The sequence below is a fragment of the Passer montanus genome, unplaced genomic scaffold, assembly GCF_014805655.1.
Source record: "Passer montanus isolate IOZ18808 unplaced genomic scaffold, ASM1480565v1 scaffold7, whole genome shotgun sequence".
In the NCBI taxonomy this organism is placed as follows: Eukaryota; Metazoa; Chordata; class Aves; order Passeriformes; family Passeridae; genus Passer; species Passer montanus.
In genome coordinates, this window is record NW_024372147.1 from 9,329,636 (window position 1) to 9,351,647 (window position 22,012).

General features: G+C 38.6%; 1 protein-coding gene across 1 annotated transcript; it reads right to left on the reverse strand.

Annotated features, from left to right (window-relative positions):
• Positions 1-749: 749 nt before the first annotated feature.
• Positions 750-21,176, reverse strand: LURAP1L (leucine rich adaptor protein 1 like). Its single transcript, XM_039729797.1, has 2 exons — positions 20,603-21,176; positions 750-1,614 (listed from the first exon to the last, which is right to left on the reverse strand). The coding sequence occupies exons 1-2, from the start codon at positions 20,798-20,800 to the stop codon at positions 1,240-1,242; spliced, it is 573 nt and encodes a 190-aa protein (XP_039585731.1). The 5' UTR covers positions 20,801-21,176; the 3' UTR covers positions 750-1,239.
• Between the last annotated feature and the right edge of the window lie 836 nt (positions 21,177-22,012).

Genomic DNA, 22,012 nt, shown 5'->3' on the forward strand with positions numbered 1-22,012 from the left:
TTACTTTAGTGAGGGAATTTTATGCCTTCACTGGCAACAGGAACACTGCCAAACTTGGTGAAACAGAACCCTTTAAAATTATGTATAAGTATCAATACCTCTTTTACTGTTTGTTTGCTGGAAATATAGATCCATCATCTGTTACAGTCTTTTGCTCAATTTTAGTTCTTTTACTCTAATTTTCTTCTTAGGATGATGATCTGTTACAGTCTCTAGCTCAATTTTAGTTCTTTTACTCTAATTTTCTTCTTACTGTACAAGGATAAAATCTTGGGGGATTTCTTATGATTCTGAAGCACTTAAAAGAAAAATCTACCTCCTAATCTTTACAAAAGCAGGAACCAGGGCAGCCTCAAAAACACAGACTCTACATGCAACAGTTACTGTTTTACTTCTCAGCTACTTCCAATATAACTGATTAGCTGCAACTCTCAATTGTACTAGTAGGCACAAAAAAGTTAAGGCAAACTCTTACTTGTAAAACAGGAAAGGAAAAGACAGCAGGGTAACCCTGCTAAATTAAAAAAAAAAACCAAACAAACAAACAAACAAAAAACAAAACAAAACCAACCAAACAAACAAAAAATACAAAAAAACCCCCCCAAAAAAACCCACCAAAAAAAACCCCCCCAAAACACAGAAGCAGAATTTGGCAAGAGACACGAGAACATTGCAAAATGAAAGAAACCCTGCACAGAAAAGTTTAGAATACTTTATATTTCAAATGAAGACAGCTTAACAGAATCAAATTTCACAGCTTAGAAAATGAAAATTATTTTGTAGAGGTATTTTCAAGATTCAGATTTAAGACTTAATAAAAACAGTGTCTTTGGAAAGGCCAGACATGGTAGTCAAGAAAATTTATGACAACATATATTTATCAGAAGATGTTTTATTAACAACAAATACAAAATTGTTACTCATTCTCTGATGTTTCATTTTAAAGATGAAGCTTTTCCTTGATCACTTTTATAGACTTGTAAATAAAGCAGTGTAAAAAAATCAAACAAAAAAAAATTTGTGACAATAAATTAAGAAAATGTGAGGAAAAGGAGGATGAGACAAGCCCAATCCATCAAGGAGGAAATGCATTAGAAGCAATAGAAAAGTTATGCCATAGAATTGAAGTATCATATTATATTCTCCTTCCAAGAAGACTTTGGGGGTTTTGCACATGAAATAAAATAGCAGCAAAGAAAAAGGATAAGTACAAGTGCATTTGTGTTCCACTGGAACTTATTAACCAAAACAGTAGTACTCATCAGAATCAATTTTGGGATGCTTATGCAGAGACTGTGAGTCCTCCGTGACAGAAGAATCACTGAATTTGTCCATATCTGAAGGGGTTTGGTGACCAGGGACATCATCTACTAAGGTGTCCAAATAACTCCCCACTGATATTCCATCCAATCCATCACTACAGTCTTGTAAACTGTTACAGCTGCCATGGAGGGATGTCTCCTGACTTTCGAGCAAGCTGCACAGGCTTCCACTCAAACTGCTGCCTCTGCTGGCAATGGCTTTCTCTTCAATCATCCACTTGATTGATTCAATACTTTCATTGATGAGTAGGAGCTGGCGCATAAGCTTCACATCAGTGGCTCGGAGATTAACCTACAAGGCAAAAGTGATTTTAAAAATTACTCTTTTCATAATCAAGCCAAAGAGCTTGAATGGGCTAAAATAACACACACACACACACACACACACACACACACAAAATCTCCAACTTTCCCATCTAGGACAAATCTATTTCAGTAACTAGTAAAAAACCCCACAAGCAAACAAACAAAAAGCCCCAAAAGTATACCTATACTAATACTTTCAGTTAAGGTCAAGTGGGAACCTAGTCAGCCCCCCTAAGCACTCCATTAACAGGACTGATAGTCAATGGTACACTGGTACAACACTGTTTAGATGAGAAACACAGCTGCTATGACAACTCCTGGGGATAGCCTTTCACTAATCAGAGAAGCAAGACACAAAGCCATTCCTATTTACCATTACTCTATGCTACTTACAGCTACAGATATCTAGGCACTCACCCCAAGTTATCCTTACTATGGCTCCTTGGGCAACATAAAATTTTCAGATGCACATAATTTGGAAAAAGATTTGTGGATATTTAACTTTTACTCACACTACTCCTGAGTGGACAGTAAAATCTGCTATATGAATGTCTGAGAGTTTAAATATTTAACTTACTGACACTGTAACTTTCAGTTATTTAAACCTATATTAGAAGAAGGTGATGAAGTTCAGAGTCGACCACGTATTATAGTCATGGAGCAAGCATTTGCCACAGCTAACTAAATAAAAAGTGGACATTAAGAACAAACTCCTATTTTCTCACTTAGTTGTGGTGGTTGATGCAAACACATGGAAGTATTAATAGTAATGCACAGTGGAATATTACAGTGTTGCATTTCACAGACATATACATCCTAATGGATGGTAAATGCCCTAAGAGGCAAACTATATAAACCATTTTGAAGTCACTTCAGCTGACAAATAAAGGTGAGATCTAAGGCTTATATTCATTGCTTTCTTCTCTTCATCTGAAACACCACAGACACTGGAAAAAATAATTTGTGACCCTGTTTTATGTGCCATATTGAAAATTTGAAAGTCTTCACTTAATGAAAAATAAAGAAAAAAACAAGTAAGATCTATCACATCAGACAATAGATATTTTATACAATTCTCCAAGTACACAACTGTACAGAAAAATAGCACCTGTATTGTTCATACACAATGGACTGGAACAGAATGACTATTCTCAGGAAGCAAAGACTGTATCTTGTTTTGACAAGAGTATAATCTGAACATGATCCTTTCCATAGTCAAATGCCATCTTCTCAGTATCTCAAATTTCCCTGACCTGCTACAATTGTTCAAAAATTATTTTAATGTATTTTTATTCTCTTAGATACTGAAGAAGATTGTAGTGGATCCAGCTAGGACTCTTCCTAGCAGCTTGTTACGGTTTCGTTCTCTGTATCTGTGACTAAATCATGTCAGTAGCATTCCAGTGTTTCAGCTCTTGCTGAGCAGGGAGTGCAATCAAGATCTTTTCTATTTTTTCACTCTGCACCCTCAGCAGGTAGACTAGGACTGAGAAAGATGTGTGGAGTGGACAGAGATGGGACAGTTGACCAGAACTCATCAAACAGTTATTTCTTGCCATACAATGTTGTGCCCAGCAATAAAACCTGTGCATTTAATCTTTCCTATAGAGTTGTTTCTTGGGGGCTGGCTTGGTCTACTGGTGGGAGATGTGTCACTGACTTTGCATCACTTGTTAATTTAATTTATTTCCTTAATTTTTAAACTGTCTTTATTACAATCTAAGTTTTTTTTCACTTTTGTTTTTCCAATTCTCTCCCTGATCCCACTCGAAGAGGAGAGAAGAGTGAGTGAGCAGCTGGTGTGTGCTTACTTACTGGTCAGGGACAACCCAATGCAAAGACATTTCAAGCTTTGCCAGTAACAGACTGCCTATGTAAACATCATACGTATTCCAGCTTCCTTCCCCAGTCCCCAGAATGATTTCTGAATTATTCCCAATCTAGTATCACAAGATTTAATACAGCTAACCTGGTACTGTGCAAAACACCTCTACCTACCATTCATAGTTGTAACAATCCTGGCCATCTATCATTGTTTGAGAAGTGAGGTTATGAAAACAGATTGACCATTTTGTAGTCTCCTGCCCAAGCCAATTCCTCCACTCTAACCAATAAATCACTATAAACCATTTGCTCGGCAACTAGGCTGTCATGAAAGCAGTAAATTACCCAACTACTCAAATGCAAGACTTCAGCAACTTGCTGAATATAAACATGCTCAGACGCTGATTAAGGAAATGTTTAACAGAACCAGCACCAACATGACTCAAATAAAACAGTCCCTTTTAGACATCTCATATACTTCAGATTCAGTTCACAGGAAATAATTTTTTTTCTCTAAACACAGCAACATCTTCAGCATTTTTGTGGAATAGCCTTACTGGAAGCAATTCTTTGCATTCCTGAGTACTAGAATCGTCCTCTTCCTAGCTACCACATCGTTCCAAATCTCCCATACTAAGAGTGTGCTTTTCCTAAAACAAATATTAAAAAATAGTTTAACAAGTGTCATCTTTCTTTAATATGGTTTACCTCATCATCTGTTCAATAACATGAAAATGTCAAAATGACATTTTTTGCCCCTTATGTGCTAGCACAGACATAATCATATGAGCTTTCACTCACTTTTACTCACTTAATGCAACCCATTTATCTTGGAAGTTGTTGGAGTATACAAGTTGGAGTGTTTTTGGAGTAAACAAGTCAGTCCAAGATCGTTCAGCTAACAGTACTAAACACAGTAAAATCTCACCATACTTGACAGCTGCATTTGTTATGCAGAGTAACAGGTGCATTTCAGGAGCAATCTAAACAGCATATCATAGCTAATACAGGCTTTTCAGAACAATTTTTATAGCTGTCCCTTAAGTTAAAGCTAGAGCATAAGACCACCATAGGGAAGGTTTGTGTTATTATGGATCAGTCCTCAGCAAAAACTTATGGTGTATAAAAAAAACTACAAGAGAGTAAAAACTAATTTCCTGTTACAGGTTAACTTTTATATATTTTTTGCTTAGTCTTGCTCTATATATTTGCAATAGTGCTGATCACAGGAAGGTTACTAAATGTTCAACATTAAGAGCTAGTCACAGCAAAAAAAAAAAAAAAAGAAATTAAAGTGACAGCATCTTTCAAGTAACACATTCTGGTAGCATAAGTGCACAGAATAGCATTCAGAAAGAACCAGAACTTTAATCTGGAAGGAACAGCTGGACTAAACAACTGTCTGTGTCTCCCTCTCATACTTGTTGTTCTAACAAAATATTTCTTCCTTTCTTTTGGTCTCCTGTAATAATAATAATAACGACACTCTCATAATTTGTTCAAGAGAATTTACATAGGTACAAACATAAGGGCTTTTGTGTACATATATATGCAGAGAGACACACAAACATTCATGCTATTTTTTAATATAATTCAGCATTTTTGAGACAGATTGACTAGGTTATTGCTTTTAGAATAAAAATCTTAGTGACCAGGTCTGCTAACAAAGACAATTATCACTTTCTGCCAGTCACCCAAAGTAGCACATTGATCACTTGGCTTTTGGATCAGTCATGTAGTCATGATTTAGGCAAAACAGCCTTGCATTTTGCTGCTGCATGTTCTGCAGACACAGCTTCCAGTCAGTTCCAAACACAGTGCGTTCCAAACCTTCCCCTCCAGAAATGGCAAACCTAAAATGACTGTTAAATATACCCTTCCAAGCTGTGAAAGCTGTTTGAAACTCTAGATTCCTTCTGCAGATTACTTTGTTTTAAATTCCTGGATTCACATGCTGCTTCTTCTAATTACGGGAACTCTGCAGGGATATTAACGGCAACCATAAAACATGGTTTGAGGAAAAGATATCCCTAAGTTTATTTAAATTATTTTAGTTTCATTTCTTCTCAAAACCTATGTTCTGTGCTGTAAAGAGTCTACTAGTAAAAGGAAATGAAATGAAGGAACCTAAATAATAAAGTGGTTTTTTCAGGATAAGTCTTTTAGCCAGAGCACAGTGAAGTAAATCCTCACAACAGACAAAACCTTATATTTACAACTTATGGATCCAGGGAGCTATTTAAGTCAGTCAGATCAGAAGCTCTGCTCTGCGCAGAATTTCAAAATGAATCTAGGGTTAGCTGCTCTGGAATCTGTGTTCTAAAACATCTCGAGTTTAGACACAAATTCCATGATAACTGAAGTGGATGGAAACAGTAGCAGAGTACAGTACTCCTAGGAAAGCCCCTCAAAGGTTCAGGCCTGGGAAGTCTTGCAGAAGGTAACAAACTTGAGGAAAGGTTAGATGAAATTAACTGCAGCCAATTCCATCTGGTGCTAAGCACTACCACACACATCTCTATCATACTTTTTACAAACAGAATTTCAAACCAGTAGAACTTTTCCACACTAAATAGGTGTGCATAACACTATGGTTCGCTGTATTAATTAATGTTTCCATTTCCTAGGATGTGTCAGAGATAGGTTTCTGCTTTCCTGTTCAATTTCTTCTATTTCCCTTACCATTCAGGATGAAGAGCTTGTCAGCTATGTCTACCTCACCTTTAAGTTATGAAAGGGAGATTACTTCAGCTTTTCATAAAATAGTAAATTCTATCAATTAATTCCAGATGCAATTTTTAAAAAATCTAACAATCAATGTCCAAATAATAATTTGTTTTGTATTCTGAGATGTCTCTTCTGAAAAAAAACTAACCTTATTCCATTTTCTCCTGGTGTTACTTTTACTATTACAAACACTGAATAACAACTGTTAAAGTAACTAAAGAAATTAATTTAAGAGGCAAAAGATGAGAGTGAGGAAAATAAAACAGTGGTTGGCAATTACTCAAGTCTTATCAAGATACAAATATAGTAAGAAGATATACAAGGATAAAAAACTGGTCAATAAAACCTCATTGACTAATTCTGTGAGATCATAACAAGCTAAAATACCATAAGAAACTTATTCAAAATCCAAAATTCAGAGTATGTCAATTCAAGTGTTACTTAATTGGAATCAAGTTAATATGTTTACAACAGGGATAAGTCTGGAGACATGCACAGGATTTGCTTGTAAGAAACCATCTCAAAGCATGAATCATGCCATTTGAAGGTGAGCAAGCTGAAAGTGATACTACAACAGCTTCTCAACATCAGTAAGCCAAACAGATCCTCTTTTTTTCCCATTTAACATGTCTAAAATAAAATCATAAATAATGTCTGCTCCTTTAACACACAGGATGATTAATAGGCTGTGCAGGAGCTACATCCTACTTAAATTAAAACATATGCATGTGCATGTCTTTAAACTTCTTGCCTGCTTCTAAATGGTCCCACTGATTCAAAGTGTTTGCATTAGTTTCTTCATATAATTATGCTGCTTTAGGCAATGGTATTTCAGAATCAAGATGAAAAAAAATTAGAATATTTAGGCTAACTTCTGAATTTGAACTTCTCCTCAATCATCAGTGCTTCCTGTTAAAAATGAAGGGAGTTTTACGTGACAGAGAGTAAGAAGACAAGTTTACTGTCATCAACTGGAGGAACTTCTATGGACTGGAGGAACAGTAACTAATTGTGGGAATGTGCCACATGCACTCCACAGCAAAGCCAACTAACTGTGGTAAATTCAGACACTACAATAATTCAAGATAACCCAACCAACCGGACTGAAACTTTATGTAAGTTCTCTCAAAACAATGGAGATGTGGACCAAATCCTGGAAAAGGAAGAGACTCTTGGAGTAAAGGTGCTGCAATGTTCATCATTATGCCTTCTGTCTCTGACTGTGATTTACCTCACACTGAGCTAGTTAAATTTCAGTCAACATGATAAATGTAGATCAAGAGCTTTTTCTGCATCTTGTTTCTTTTAGCATGGACTTGTGCTATAATGTATTGCTGTATCATTTTCCCATTTATTTTCTTCTGATTTTTAGGCTTGTGGTAAACTTCAGACAATGAGGGAGCACATAAAAAAGCTACATATATATACAAAAGCTAAATTTTTGTGATCTGTTGTTGATTTGCAGTTATGGTTCACTGATCTACCTTTCTGCAAAGTGAGTAAGTTACACTTTCTCAGCTGTACTTCCATAAATTAGTCACAATAAAAATATTGTGGCAGACCACAGAAGTTTTGATCACTTAATTTTTGACTTCTTTTGCAAGAGATTGTTTATAATCTTGCATCTCTACAAGATTCCAAATTTGTTGAAACCCTCATATCAGATTTTTTCTGTAGCATTCATTACAATTGTTGAACTCCCAGCTGCTCATAAAATGAGTAGTCATTGAGTCTTCAGTTTCTGTCTACACCCTTAGCGACTTTAAACTAGAGGCTCTACTACTAGGCTAGAGGCTGTAGCCTAGTCTTTGTCCTTTCAGTTTCTGTCTACACCCTTAGCAACTTTACTAAACTAGAGGCTCTACTACTAGGCTAGAGGCTGTAGCCTAGTCTTTGTCCTGCTTCAAGTTCCTGCATTCCCACTGCAATCCTTCACCAAATCCTTGCAATAAATGTTTCCACAGGTCTGTCTGTAAAATTTGGCAGCCATAACACAGCTCTGAGGATGGCCAGTTTTAATTAGGAAGGAGAAAGAGAAACCTTGTGATTCCACATCAGCCACAAAAATATTTTACTGTAAGGAGAGCTTACCAATCCATTAGCTAAAGCAAGGAAGTGGGCAGGTCAGGTCTGAGCCGCCACCGGAATAATGTAAGAGAATACACCAGAATAATTAGGAAGCAGAGCAACTTCATGAGAGAGCAAGTTGGTTCAGTAGGCAATGAGAGCAAATAACTCAATGAGCAGGTTTCAAGGATGTGTCTTGCAAATATATGAACAAAATATTATGCTAATATGGTCATCATCTGATACAAGAAATTACAGTATTGGCAATTTACATTTCTCTATTTTAATACTTTAATTTTATGCATACTAATTGTTTCCCTTATACTCAACAGGAAAATGCATACCACCAAGCTGTGCAATTGTTTAGTCATATTATCTCTGAAAAAATAGAAAAGGTGAATCTCAAGGCCTTTTTTCACTGCCTTGAAATATGCATGGTCCTTGTCTGGGGAGTATGTGTAGGCAGCCTGCCAAGAGCATTAATACCTTTGATAATAACATACCAAAGATTAGGATGAATCATGTATTCAGTAGGATATATTTTTTCTTTTAACATTAGAGTGTTTGAGGTATCTTGCATCCTTAAGTGTAATAAAAAAAAATTCCCAGGGAGGAAAGTATATTTTTATTTGTTTGCTTTAGTTTTTTGGCCATGTCTTAATTTTTCTGTGAAAAAGATGAAGCTATTTAAGTATCTCCTAAGTAGATATGACAATGACTGTCAAAAGGAAACACGACATAAAAGTGAGAGCAAGCAGACAAAAAAAAAAGTTAATTAGTTAGGTTCTTATTTCATTACCTCTTGTCCAAACAAAACAAATGTTAAATAAGCTATTTAAATAAATGGAAGTAGCACAGAATTCAAAGAGAGAAACATCCTATCACAGAAGGATAAAAAATATAAAAGGAAAATCCTGACTCTTTTAAAGTTTAATTGAATTAAAATGAATGAAAGCAGTGAGAAAATGTAGGGTTTTGTGAAGAGGAAAAACTTCTAATGCGGCTGGAAGGTTTTACTGAATGTTTCCAAATATCTCAAATAACTGTCAAAAAAGCATCATCTGACCTTAGAAATGTATCTACTGTGACAAAGGTGAACATGTCCACAACAATCCATAATATGGACCCACATTTGTTGACAGACAAGATAACTCCATTGGAAACATTCAGGTCAATATGAAGCTGTAACATTTGGCTGTGGGTGTCAGAAAGTGTTACAACAGATGGACGATCACAGCATCATTACGAAGTGTTCTGGACACCAGCCACAATGCAGGACTGCATGTGTGTTCTGTCCAACATGAGAGAGCACTGAGGCTCAAGAACATATGTAAATAATTTTTCTGTTCACTGGATTTCACTCTCTGCCTTATTTATGTCTGTCCTGACCACAGTCTTAGAAAAACTAAGCAAAAAAATAAAAAAATATAATAACCACTCAATACCTGTTCATCCATTCAAAATGAATAACTTTTAATACTGGCACTGTGGAAATATACTCAAAAGCATATAACTGAAATAAAAGAAGATAATAGGGTTTGCTTACAGGTATATGCAAAGTTTGAAAATATTGCCTTTATAGAGATAACAGCAAAGTTTGAAAACATTTTAAAACATCAAAAAAAAAAAAAAGAAAACAACCAAACCTATAAAAAACAACTGAGACCGACAATAGTAATAATGGGAGAAATCTGAAATCTCTTGGAATTCAAGTCTGCTTTCACAATACCACTGGAGGGACACATACAATTAAATAAAAAAAAATCTTTGCCTGAATCTCTCGGGAATTCAAAATGGAATTCTGTTTGAAACAATTCTGTGTTCCTAGAGATGGAGTATAGCCTTTTGAAAGCATATTTTTAATCTAACAATCAAATCTGTAGTAAAGGCAACCTGTAGTCCTATTTACTGAATGTTTATCTGGATAATAAATAGTGAAGATTTTTCTGGAGAATAAAAAAGAAGTTCAAGACAGCCTTGGTATTATAAATTATCATATGTGCTCCTAAAAATGCTTTAGTAGTCCTAGAAACTGATTTGCTGATAACTGAGATTTTTCCCCTATTAAAACATTATGAGTGTTAAGTTTCTATGCTAAATTTTTGAATAAAAATTGGTTAGTATCATAAAAAAGGGGTTTTGTTTTGTTTATGTTCACTTTGTGACCTATTTGAAATTCCATGTCTTTCAAATTCAGCTTAATTTTTCCTCATCCAAATCTCCTCAGTGCTGTAATCACCCTTCTCCTAAAATATGGTCCCCACACAGTCTTTACATCTCTCTGAAAGTATTAGCAAGTTTGAGGTCTTTAGATAACATTAAATTGCCTACTTTGAGTCTTTTGAACAAATACACCCTTTTAAACCTCCAGGTATCTACAAAAAAATTAAGTAATTTAGTTCTTTCTCATCCACTAAGAAGGTATCAAACAGCTAGCAGCTAACCTGCATCTGGGATCTGTACAATAAAAATCAAGGAGCAAACAGGCTACAACCATTTCTAGCAAGCTGAAATACTGAAATTGGCCAGCACAATGAGCTGAGCAGGCTGTTGAAAACTACACCAGCTGCAACTTTTGAGCCGTGTTGGCTCAAAAACCCGCAGATCCCTTTGTTTCCTACAGAACACACCACAGCAATTCATTCCAGATGTCACAAGGTGTGATTATCAATGAATATCAACAATTAAACAAACATACACCTTATGCTTCCAGACAAGGATGTAAGAAGCTAGTAAGAGTAACCAGTCATGAACTATAAACTACAAGGTAAGACCAGGCACCCTAGGTAATATTTTCTTTCTACATTATTTGATCCCTTCTCTGATCAATAACTATTATGACATCACATAGTGCAGTCCTCAGCTTCTCCTAAACAACTCTAGCTCACGCCATATACTTTCATATACTCTTTTTATACTTAAACCTGTTCTTAGCAAAGATTTCTACATAGAAGAGCACTAGGGCATTGTAGTGTGATTCTAGTTCAGCAAAGAATATTAATCGTAGCTGTCAATGATGTATGAGTAGCTTCAGAAAGAATCAAGGTCATTGCTTACATTTCTCATTTCTTCTTCTACAAGGAAGTACCAGCTATTAAGCTAGTTAGGAAGGAAAAATAAGGTGAAAGACTGCAAACCATGGCTAGGAAAAGACAAATATGATGTTTCTGAATAATTAAAGGCAACCTGGGAAAAGAGAGAACTAGTCAAGGAAAACACAGCAGATTTGGACTAGAGAAGTTTGGTTGTGTTTGAAAAGAGATAGTAACAGCTCTTCTGAAGTAATTTTGTTATTAAACTTCACCAGAGTATAAATTAATAAAAATGAAGGAAAGAAATTACAAAATATTAAAGACCATAGAGTTGCTTTGGTTGCATTTTCCTTCTTGTCTGAAATGGGTGGACTACTCTGCACTGGTGAATGTCTAAGTAGCTCTATGAAGTTATCATCACATATGGCTACCTCATCTGGCTACCAGGAAAACAGCAACCTGCCTCAGTCACAGCAACCAGTGTCAAGTGGTAACAAAGGCAGATGTAAACTCCACAGGCCTTTGAACAACATCACTATTACTTTGGTATGCTAATAGTAATTCTCTTTTGCAAAGAGACTTTCTCCTCTCTCTGCTGTAGCAGGATTTACAGTTTTCTCCTACAAACCCTGTAACACTAGAACCCTGCCACACCACATCACTTGAAATAAAAGTATTTCAGCACACTGCACAGTTCTGCCAAGACATGTGGACAAGCCATTAACAGTCACAGTAGTTGAAATAGCCCTGTGAAGGCAAAAGAAGTCACAGAACAGGAAAAGTCCTGTAAAAATTATTCTGCCTTCATATTTGCTCCTCTCATAGCTGTATAGTTGCAAGAAGACTAGAAAAATAGCCTAAAGTTTACAACGACTCCTTGAATGACCTCTCCAAGCTGTCATGTTTTTATGCAAGCCCATCAAAATCTCAGTCAGAAAACCTTCCTACCCATGACAACGATTTTTCAACACTAAAAACCAACCACAACCCCCTACATTGTCATTGTTTTTTTTTTAAGCACTTTGTTCTAAACATGCATTTGCCTTCACCTACCAAAGAAAACGGTCTGTATTAGGTACCAAACTCTGTTCCAGCCTTTCCATATGGCTGGAACAGGTCTTCTCCAGGCACACTTTTAAAGGTATGTATTAGTTTCACTACAGGAAAAACACTAGATATTCACAATCAGAGAATCATGGGAGAGTTAGAGATGGAAAGAACCCCTAATCTAATGCCACATCACTGCTAAGGCAAGTTCAACAGGATCCAGTCCAGGCAGGTTTTAAAAATTTCAAGAGAGGCAGACTCTACAACCTCTCTGTGCAGCCTGTTCCAATGCTCAGTAACCCTCAAAGTAAAAAAGCTTTTCCTTGTGTTTGGAAAGAACCTCCTGTGTTTCAGTTTGTGCTCATTGTCTCTTGTCCTGACACTGGGCTCCAGTGAAGAGTCTGGTCCTATCTTCTTCACAGCCACCCTTAAGATATTTGTACACACTGGTAAGATCCCTGTTCATTTGTCTCTTCTCTGGACTAAACAGACCCAGTTTCTACAGGCTTTCCTCCCTAAGAGAGATGATGCCCCACACCCTACTCATTGTTATAGCCCTCTGCTGGACCAGCTCTCCAGTAGTTCCTTGTTTTAAACTGGAAAGCCCAAAATGGATCCCCACACAGCACACCAGATATGGCCTTACCAGGCCTAAGTAGAGGCCTGTCTACATAATTTTCACTAGTTTTCTAAAGAAGTGGCTAAACAATACAGATCCTATTCCTCCTTCCACAGAAATGCTTCATACCTTCCTCCCTGGTGTCAGGACTGTTTTTTCCTAGTCATTTATAATTACTGGAAGAATCAAGGTCTGAGTCTGAAGTTTTTAAATTAAAAAGTCTTTTAAACTGATGTTAAAAAAGTAATGACCAATGCAGTGCAACTATCTCAAATACAACACTTTAATCCAATGGAAATCCTGTAGGGAAAAAAAAAAAAGCAAAATACAAAGCAACCAAGCTGTTCTATTTTTTTCTACCTTGGGGTAAAAATGTGTGAGCTTGGAAACACTTGTTGCATTATAGTTCTTAGTTATAGTTCTTAGTTCTAACCTTCTGTTAGCTATAACAGAAGGTTCATAGCTAAACCACAATGCTTCTTCTGGAAGCATTCGAGTCACGAATACAGCTGATATCTAACAGCAAACAACAAATGTAACAAAATCACAAATTATGCCAGTGAAGTGTTTATAGAATCTGAAAACCCCAGTAGTTAAATAGCAATTTACTACTGCTTTCACTTTACTTTTACTAATGCTTTCATTTCATCTGGCACTGCACCCACCAGGACCATACAACATTGAGAGGAGTTTATTGTACAGCATGGCAAATGAAACATTCAGATAACTGCTCTGGCAGTTTACTTAGTTTGTGTTTACAGTTAACTCAGAAATGTGCCATACCATTCTCTTGACAAACTGTAAGTGTTAAGAACAGCTAGGTTGGTGGGGATAGACAAGGACTGGATTGCTGAGAGCAGGATTGCATTGGTATGCCAGTATGCTTTTTTCCATGTTTATGGAAGCTGTAGGTGAGTTGCATATCCTGACAAAATGGAGTAGCTGACTTTATATACTTATATACCTGATATATATATACTCTCTAGTATCCTTCCTTATTTTCTTCTACAGAAGAAGAGAAACCTCCTTGAGAGCTACTTCAAACAGGGGGATCCTTATTTTATTCCACACACCTAAAGGCAGGTACCACAGGGACTCAGCACTGAAACACAGAACAATTGACCTATGAAATAAATGACCATCCCAATATTCATCTAGACTTGAAAACTATTTTGAATTATGTTGTTTATGTCTTTCAAAGATGTAATACAAGATGGCTTATGGGCCCTCTGGATGTGTTTTGGTCACTGATTTTTGTCACCCTCCAGGTTAGAGCTGCTTCCAGTTACTTACCACAAACATTTCCATCATGGGAAAAACCTTATAATTAGTAGCCACATTTATGGCAGTAAGGCTGGATAGCAAAGGCTATGAGTCTGTCTTCACAACAAAAAAGTTTCCCTTTAATTTTGAGACTGTCTGGTAATTTTATGATCAGAGCTCTTCATCTTTACAAACAGTAAACTGAGAATATCTTTTAGAACTGCTAATATATAGTAAGCATAACTTCCATGTTTATAATGCAAGTTAAATCCATCAGAGAAATTGCACTTAATTTAACTGAATTTCAATTGCTTTTCAACAGCTCAGATCCTCTGTCATTTCACTCCTGTAACTTCATCTTCATTTGCTTCAGACTCCAGTAACCAGCCTCCCTTCCAAGACATGGACAGAAATGAAACACATTTCTGTGGAAAATAAACACATCCACTGTGGAAAGTTTTCTAGGTTTTGACCTTGAGGGTAGAGAACAAATAATCTAGTAACCTTTAAAACCTGAATTTAAAATCCATTCTTTTACTATTTACTGATAGCAAAAAGAAAGTATTGAAGAGTAAAAACACACTTGTTGGTGATCACCTCTGCTTAATATATATATTTCGTATTGTGTATTTCAAGTTTTTCCTGCTCATACACAAAATATCATTTTAATTTGTTGTTGCCGTAAGTAACCACATAAAAGAAAGCATGCACACAAAATTACAATGATCAAAGGGCTGGAAAATCTGCCATAGGAGGAAAGACTTAAGGAGGTCTTTTCTCCCTAGAGAAGTCTTGGGGATAGGAGTATATCTTCACAGCATTCCAGTATGTGGGCTGATACAAACAAGACCAGGAGAAGTTTCATCTTAATATGAGCTCAACTTTTTTCAGAGAAGACAATCAATCATGAGAATGATTGAAGGCAATCAACCTCCCCAGTTACACGGCTGAGGTTTTCAAGGTGGACAGGGTGACTGACAATGCCATGCAGACTCCCTTTTCTTCTAAAGGTGAAACCAGATGGTCTTCTGAAGTCCCATTATGAAAAAGCCCTTCCGCCCCAGGCTACTCTAGGAAAGCCATGCTGTTATAATGATTTAATAAAAAGGGTTATAATCTATTTGCTAAAAGTTATCATAAACTGTACAACTCTGTGCAGAAGTGGTTTAGTATTAATGTAGTTTCATTACAAATTGTCAGGAATCAGATTTCAAAAACCAACTTCAATGGTTCTTCTACTCTTGAAAAAGTAATCAGGAAGGAATCATGAAATTATAATACATATTCTCTGAAAAAAAAAGCTGGCAAAAGTCCCACAGTACATGGGCAGTCTAACTGGAAGTCTTGACTTCGGTATCCCTGATGCTGCTGTGATGACTCGCACCGGACAGATGCATGTATACTGAAGTGTCTCACATTGATGCTGCTTGCCTAGCTATCAGCAAGGTTTCGTGGACTCTTGGCCATGCAGCAGCTAAAGCTGAGTAAGAACAGACATAAACTCTTAGTACAACATGGAGATGTTCTACAATTCAAATCCTTCTGCCAGGCACTGAGTGAGATTTGCCAGTCTAAACATATGTTTAAATATGCATTAATTTAAATAACCTTGGTCAACTCATCCTACCAGAGATGATCTGAAAAGATGGAACACTTGGCAAAGCACTGGCACTGTAATTAAGCTGCACTTTTTCCCTAAGGATTTAATCCCTAAGGACTAATCTACAACACCATTTTAACATGAGTCACTGTTATGATCACTGCCCAATCTGCATTATATGCCAAAAATTACAAACTCCTCTACTACATCATGCAAATTGGAGGATGTGGAGAGAACTTGCTAGCAAGATACAGGATTTATCCCTTTTTCAGTGAACTTCAGGAGGACCTGGGGAAACAGTTAATTTCTATTTCTGTATGCCTTCTTTTTGTCTAAGAGCCTCACTTCAGGGATTCACTGAGTAACAGCTCATTAAGAAACAAAGGTTAATCAAACTCACCTGCACAGTAATATTATATTTAAGATTTTATCTTCAGTCAAGTTTTTAAGCAAAAATTACAATTAATCTAATTGAAAACCAGCATCTGATACACAGCTTTGCACTGCTGATGAGACACACTGAAGCCAGTTCTTGGCTTCAGTTAAGACAACTGATGTTATCATACAAAATAGTAAATGTGGCAGCCTGCACCTACAGTATATGTTAAAGAGATATTTCAAGTCACAGTTGTAGACTTTTTACAATCAGTCCTTCAAAGAAACTAATAAATGCAGATCCTTCACACCTGTGGATCTAATAAATCTGAGCAAATACTAAGTTTGTCTGACTCTTTAGAGCTGGTAGAATAGGGTTACAACAGCTCTGTTCTCCAACCTGAACCTTCATTAATGTGCTAGGGATGGTTAAAAAAACCCAACAGCCCAAAACCAATAAAAAAAGCATAAAGAAAACAAGACAAACCAAACCATTGAAAACACCAATAAGGATTGCCATTGTAATGATCACATTTGCCTTAAATCTAGTTTCATTCTGTCAGGGATCAATGTGAATTGCCTTAAAAAAAATAGCTATACTAAAATTGAACTAGGAGAACAAAGCAGAAGAAAACTCAACTAATGAGTTAGCATGAGGAATATTTCTCTATCTTAAACGGTTTTAGCATGCTCAGCTCCTTGAAAATAGGATTATTTATCCTTCAGTCTAAAAACTGCTACACTCAGTATACCTACCCAGATGATCAGACGCACTAACAAAATTTGATTCTTAACAGTGTTCACTGGAAGGAATCTTATTAAAAGTCCCAGCATTGCCATCCACCCCTCACTTCCAAGACACAGCTTATCTTTTCTGCCTTAAATAGTTTTATGTAAAACATGTTTAAATTTTTTGTATGTAATGCAGGCTATACTGTGTTTAAATTTCTAGCTTGCAAATAGGAACTGAAGAGTTGATTTCAGAAACTTTTGAATTAAAAGGGAAAAGAAACCCACCCAATCTCTTTCTTTGAGCGTTAAAGAAAATCTCCCTTTGCGTAACCGCAGAACTTGTGAAGGAGAAATGAGGTTTTACAAGCAGTATCATTTCAGGCTGCAGAATGAGACTCACAGATTATTTACTGCAGTGAAGGTGCATGTGTTGAATGGTGTCCTCAGGAGCATGGTATACTAGAAAATAGGCTGCAGCTATAAAGGTTTATGTTCAACTCCCCAGCGGAGCATTTCACCTAAAATACCATAGGAAGAAAGATTTTAACAGTGACAAATTTCATACTGAATCAAAGGTCAGATAGTAGGAGGTATTCATTCCATCCAAGTTTGACCAGAGCACAGTGTTTTGACTCACGCTGGCAATTACATCTTGCTTGTTCTCTAAGTTATGGCCTTATATAACTCAAAGGTTTTCAGGATCCAATGTAGTCTCCCATCATGGCCTTCATGGGAAAATGGAGGACAAGAAAAGGTAAGTAAACCTGGCCAAGTAGATTCGTATTTCAAGGAATACGAGTAAAAAGAACCATTTTGAACTGCAAAAGAATCTGAGGACCAAGGGAAAGAACTCAAGTCCTTCACCCAGACAGTTGCCACATACACTCCACCTATTTGTGAGGTACTGCAGCTCACAGTCAAACCCAACATTTCAAAGTCAAACATTGTCTTTTTTTATACACCACTAGAAAAAAAGGACCTGAATAACCTTGAGTTTTATATGTTTATATAAAAGTTGAGAGTTTGCACAAGTCTGGAATCAGCAAGTAACAAAAGCATAGGTCTATCCAAAATTCAGTGAGTAAACTGTAGAAGCTGCCATTATTGTACAACTCAAAAAAGGAATGTGAACGCATGACACTTGGTTTTCTAGTTGTTTCCATTTTTTGCATGTTTACTACTGCATCAGCTATAGACTACTTTTCTACCTGTCCAAGACCTCCTATGCCTTGCAGCAAAGCCAAAGAATGCATTAGAAAGAGGTGTGAAATAAGAAAATAGATGGTTTAGCTCCATTTTAGAAATTATATGCAGTAAAAAAGAGGAAAGAAACATAGAAAGGAACCACAATTTTTATCCAATGTTGTTTTTAAATTTATAAAATATGTCCACTAAGAAAACTACAGAGGGGAAAGTGACAGATTAAGAAACTGAAGAAACCCTTAAGGTTGAGGAAAATCCTGAAGATGCCAGAGACTATATAAAAAAAATCCAGGAAGGTAGCTCACTTTCACAATCTGATTACAGAAGACAGCTGAGAGCTAGGAAAAGTATAGACAGGCTACCAATACTTCCCAGTTAATCATTGTACTGGTGGTTTAATGGTCATAAACAAACCAGAAATGGTAAGAGCATTGTAATTTAACTCCTCTTACTCGGCATGAGACATTAGTTCAGATAAGAAGTCAGTCAGTCATTGAAGTGACAAAAACAGGAGAGGGCCTAATACATGTTTGTGCCTACGGCAGGGAGAGAAAAGAGAGAAACTAGATGCAGGGAGGAAGAAGAGGCAAAAGAAAGAGTGTGACATGAAATTTGCAAGTGTGAAGTAAGTGAAGAGACCAGCTTGAAAGGAAAAGGTGATACGGGCAATTCACTCAGGTCCCCCTCCCTTAATAGGCCTAATTGTCTTTACATGAACAATCATGTTCTGTTAAAAACTCTGGCTACCTTATTTGCTTCCTTTGCAGTCTGACATTCCATACAAGCTAAGCTACCTGCAAGTCACTGTATAACCATCATGCAAGCTTAAAATTAAAAAAATAAGCATGAGATAAGCAGACAGTGTCTTACTCAACACTAAAACTGAAATTCCCAGTGATTGTTACCTCAAATCAAAGAATCACAGAATAGTTTCAGTTGGAAGCGACATTAAAGATCTTCTAGTTTCAACCTCCCTGCCACGGCCAGGGGCACCTTCTAAATGACAAGCAATGTCTCTGAAGCAGTGCCCCTGTCCCAGTGCCCCACTATCCTCTGAGTAAACAACCCCTTCCCAATATCCCTGCATCTACCCTCTTCCAGTTCAAGGCGCTCCCCCGCATCCTCTCACTCCATGCTGCTGTCACAAGTCCCTCTCCCCAGCTTTCTTGTTCGGCCCAGTCTAGGTACTGAAAGGTGGCTAAAAGATCTCCACAGAATACACTGAAAATTTGATTTGTGGAGATCTCTTAAATAACATGAAGCCATACAATAGCAGATGTGATTTGTAAATTACACCTCAAGATTAAGATTATCAAAATATCAATTCTTTTCCCCTTTTGCCCAACACACTTAGTATTTAAAAACCCTTAAAAGCCCACACAGCTATGTAACTATATGTAGCACTGCAGAGGGACTTGTGGCATGGCAGTGAACTTGTTCACATAGAATGATATTGATTTATTGGCTGTAAATGGCTGAGTTCCAAGATTGTTGCATAAAGTTATCTCAACACATTGCCAAAAAAAATCCCCATCCCAACCCGATCAAATTTAATCCCATTTTAAAATAAGCTTAGTGACAGGAGCTATGGAAAGAATTGCTACTAAAAAGTGTCTTTTAGGACTTTACATAACACCCACTAATAAAAATGGAAGCTATCAATGCTCACATATCCGAGGTGCACTGCATTGTGAAGATCATATCTGCTAAGTGTTCACTAATCCGTCACTTGTTTGCAAAGAGCTTCCTTTTGGTTTGTTTTAGGAAAAAAAATAAGCCAGTTTTATGGCATCATTTTACAGCAGAATAAATTTATTGAGATGGTGACATACAAAGTAGGACAAGCACCTGCACTAAGATAGTAAACAAGTTAGAGGATCTGAACTACATACAGCATAGTCCTATCACAGATCACTGACAGAAGAAAATATACCATTCAACCAAAGTAGAAATAGTTGTTTTTTCAAGAATTACTCTTCATCATTTGCAGCCTGTTTGAAACTAATTAAGTCTCTGAAGACTAAAGTCCAGCAATCAAGTTCCTGAATTCCAGGCCAAATTTCCAACCTGAAATTATTCTGTGTGTCTTTAGGTGTTAGTCATGAGCAGGAAACAGGTGCAATGCAATTACAACAACGGGATAGCGCATAATTTCTTTTATTGGTACTCCAGCTTTCAGTACTTCTAACGAGCTGACAGGAACAGAAGCCAACTACGAGTCCCTGACGAACTGCCCCGCTGCGAGGAAAAGAGCCGACAAGTGCCTCGCTCTACGCCGCGCCGACGAGCGGCCCCTTGCTCTCCCATCCGGCAGCAGCAGAGCGCTCGCTGCCGCCCGGCCCCACCGGGGAGGGATGGGCGGCAGCTGCTGCTCCGAGGGCAGGCAGCACCTCCTTCCCGCGGTGGGCCGGCCGGCAGGGCCGCCGGGGCTGCCGAGCGGGAGGTGGCGGTGCGGAAGGTCTGCGGCCGGCGCCCGGCTACTCACCATCTCCTGCCTCAGGAGCTGAAGTTTCGTCTCCAGACGGGCCAAGGCGGCAGCGCGGCGGCGGCGCGGCCCGGGGGCCACGGCGGCGGGGCGGGCCGGGAGCTCCTCCCCGCGCAGGGGCCGCGCCAGGCTCTCGGGCACTTTGCGCCCCAGCTTCTGCTCGACGTCGCGGAGGTCAGGCGGGGCGCTGGGCTCCATAGCTCGCCCTGCAGGGACCCGACGAGGCAGCGACGGCGCTACCCGCGGCCGCCCGGCTGCTGCCGGGGCGCGGAGGCGCGGAGAACCGCGGCAGCTCCGGGGACGGCGGATGCGCCGCGCGGGGGACCCGCGGCGGGCATGGGCATCTCCCGGGCGCACCGGCCCTTGGCGCCCGCTCCCCGGCCGCCGGGGAAAGGCAACAGCGGCCGGGCGGGGGCGATGGAGAAGAACGGCCCCGCTTCGTGTGCGAGACCGCGACGCGCCCCAGGAGCTGCGGCCGGCACAGCGCGACCCGAGTCATCCCGCGTCCCGCCCGGCTGCAACTTTAAAGCCGCGGGCAGGTGGAAGAGGCGCGGCGCGGCCCTCCCACCGCCGAGCCCGTGCGCTGAGGCGCCGCACGCCCGCGGCCCCGGCGCGCCCCCGCACGGCGGGGACCGCGCCGCCCGGCCCGCTGGGCTCGGGAACGCCGCGTCCCTCGGGGACAGGCGGGGAGAGGGAGAGGAGAGGCGAAAGGAAAGGCAAAGAGCGAAAAAATCAAAAAGAGAAAAAAACTAAAAAAAAAGAGAAAAACAAGGAGGGAAGGGAAGGGAAGGGAAGGGAAATAAGAAAATAAAAAGCGAAAGAAAGGGAAGGGGTAGAAAAATGAATAAGAAAATAAAAAGGGAAAGAAAGTGAAAAAAAAGAGAAAAAAAGCCATCCCTCTTCACAAGGGCTAGGAGTGTAAGTACAGTGTGAATGGTGTTCCACTCATCCAACAGATTTTGTTGCAGGCAAGTGCGTTGCTCGTAATATTTCTATTTTATTTTTTGTCCCTCGTTTTTAAGAAGCAAAGCTTGCAAGCTGAGTCAGTTGCTCCAACTGATAGCAAGGCACAGCAAGGCTGTGCAGATAGTAGTGCTGGATTGTGTCCTGTTGCTCCTTCTCCCACGATGCTCCTTGTCCCATGACACTGAAAAACATTTCAGGCACTAAAGTATGAATAGCCACATCTGTGGAGCTACAGCTGACACATGTCAGGGGGGTTGAGAAAGCAAGGCCAGCCACTCTAGGTGTCAGGGCCTCTATAACAACTAGAATCACAAAGTGTGGTGTGGTGAATATGGGAGAAAAAATATTTTTACAGCAAACCAAATGCTTTTGGTGAAATAATTTAATTTGTGCTTTAAAAATCTAAGATTTATTGTCAGGGACCTTTGCAAGGGTTTAGTGTAG

What these genes read in the sequence shown, in the direction of transcription:
- LURAP1L (XM_039729797.1), bottom strand. Translation starts at nt 20,800, where the DNA reads ATGGAGCCCAGCGCCCCGCCTGACCTCCGCGACGTCGAGCAGAAGCTG. An exon ending in AGCTCCTGAGGCAGGAGATG is followed by an intron (nt 1,615 to 20,602) that starts GTGAGTAGCCGG and finishes TTTGCCTTGTAG; the next exon opens with GTTAATCTCCGAGCCACTGA.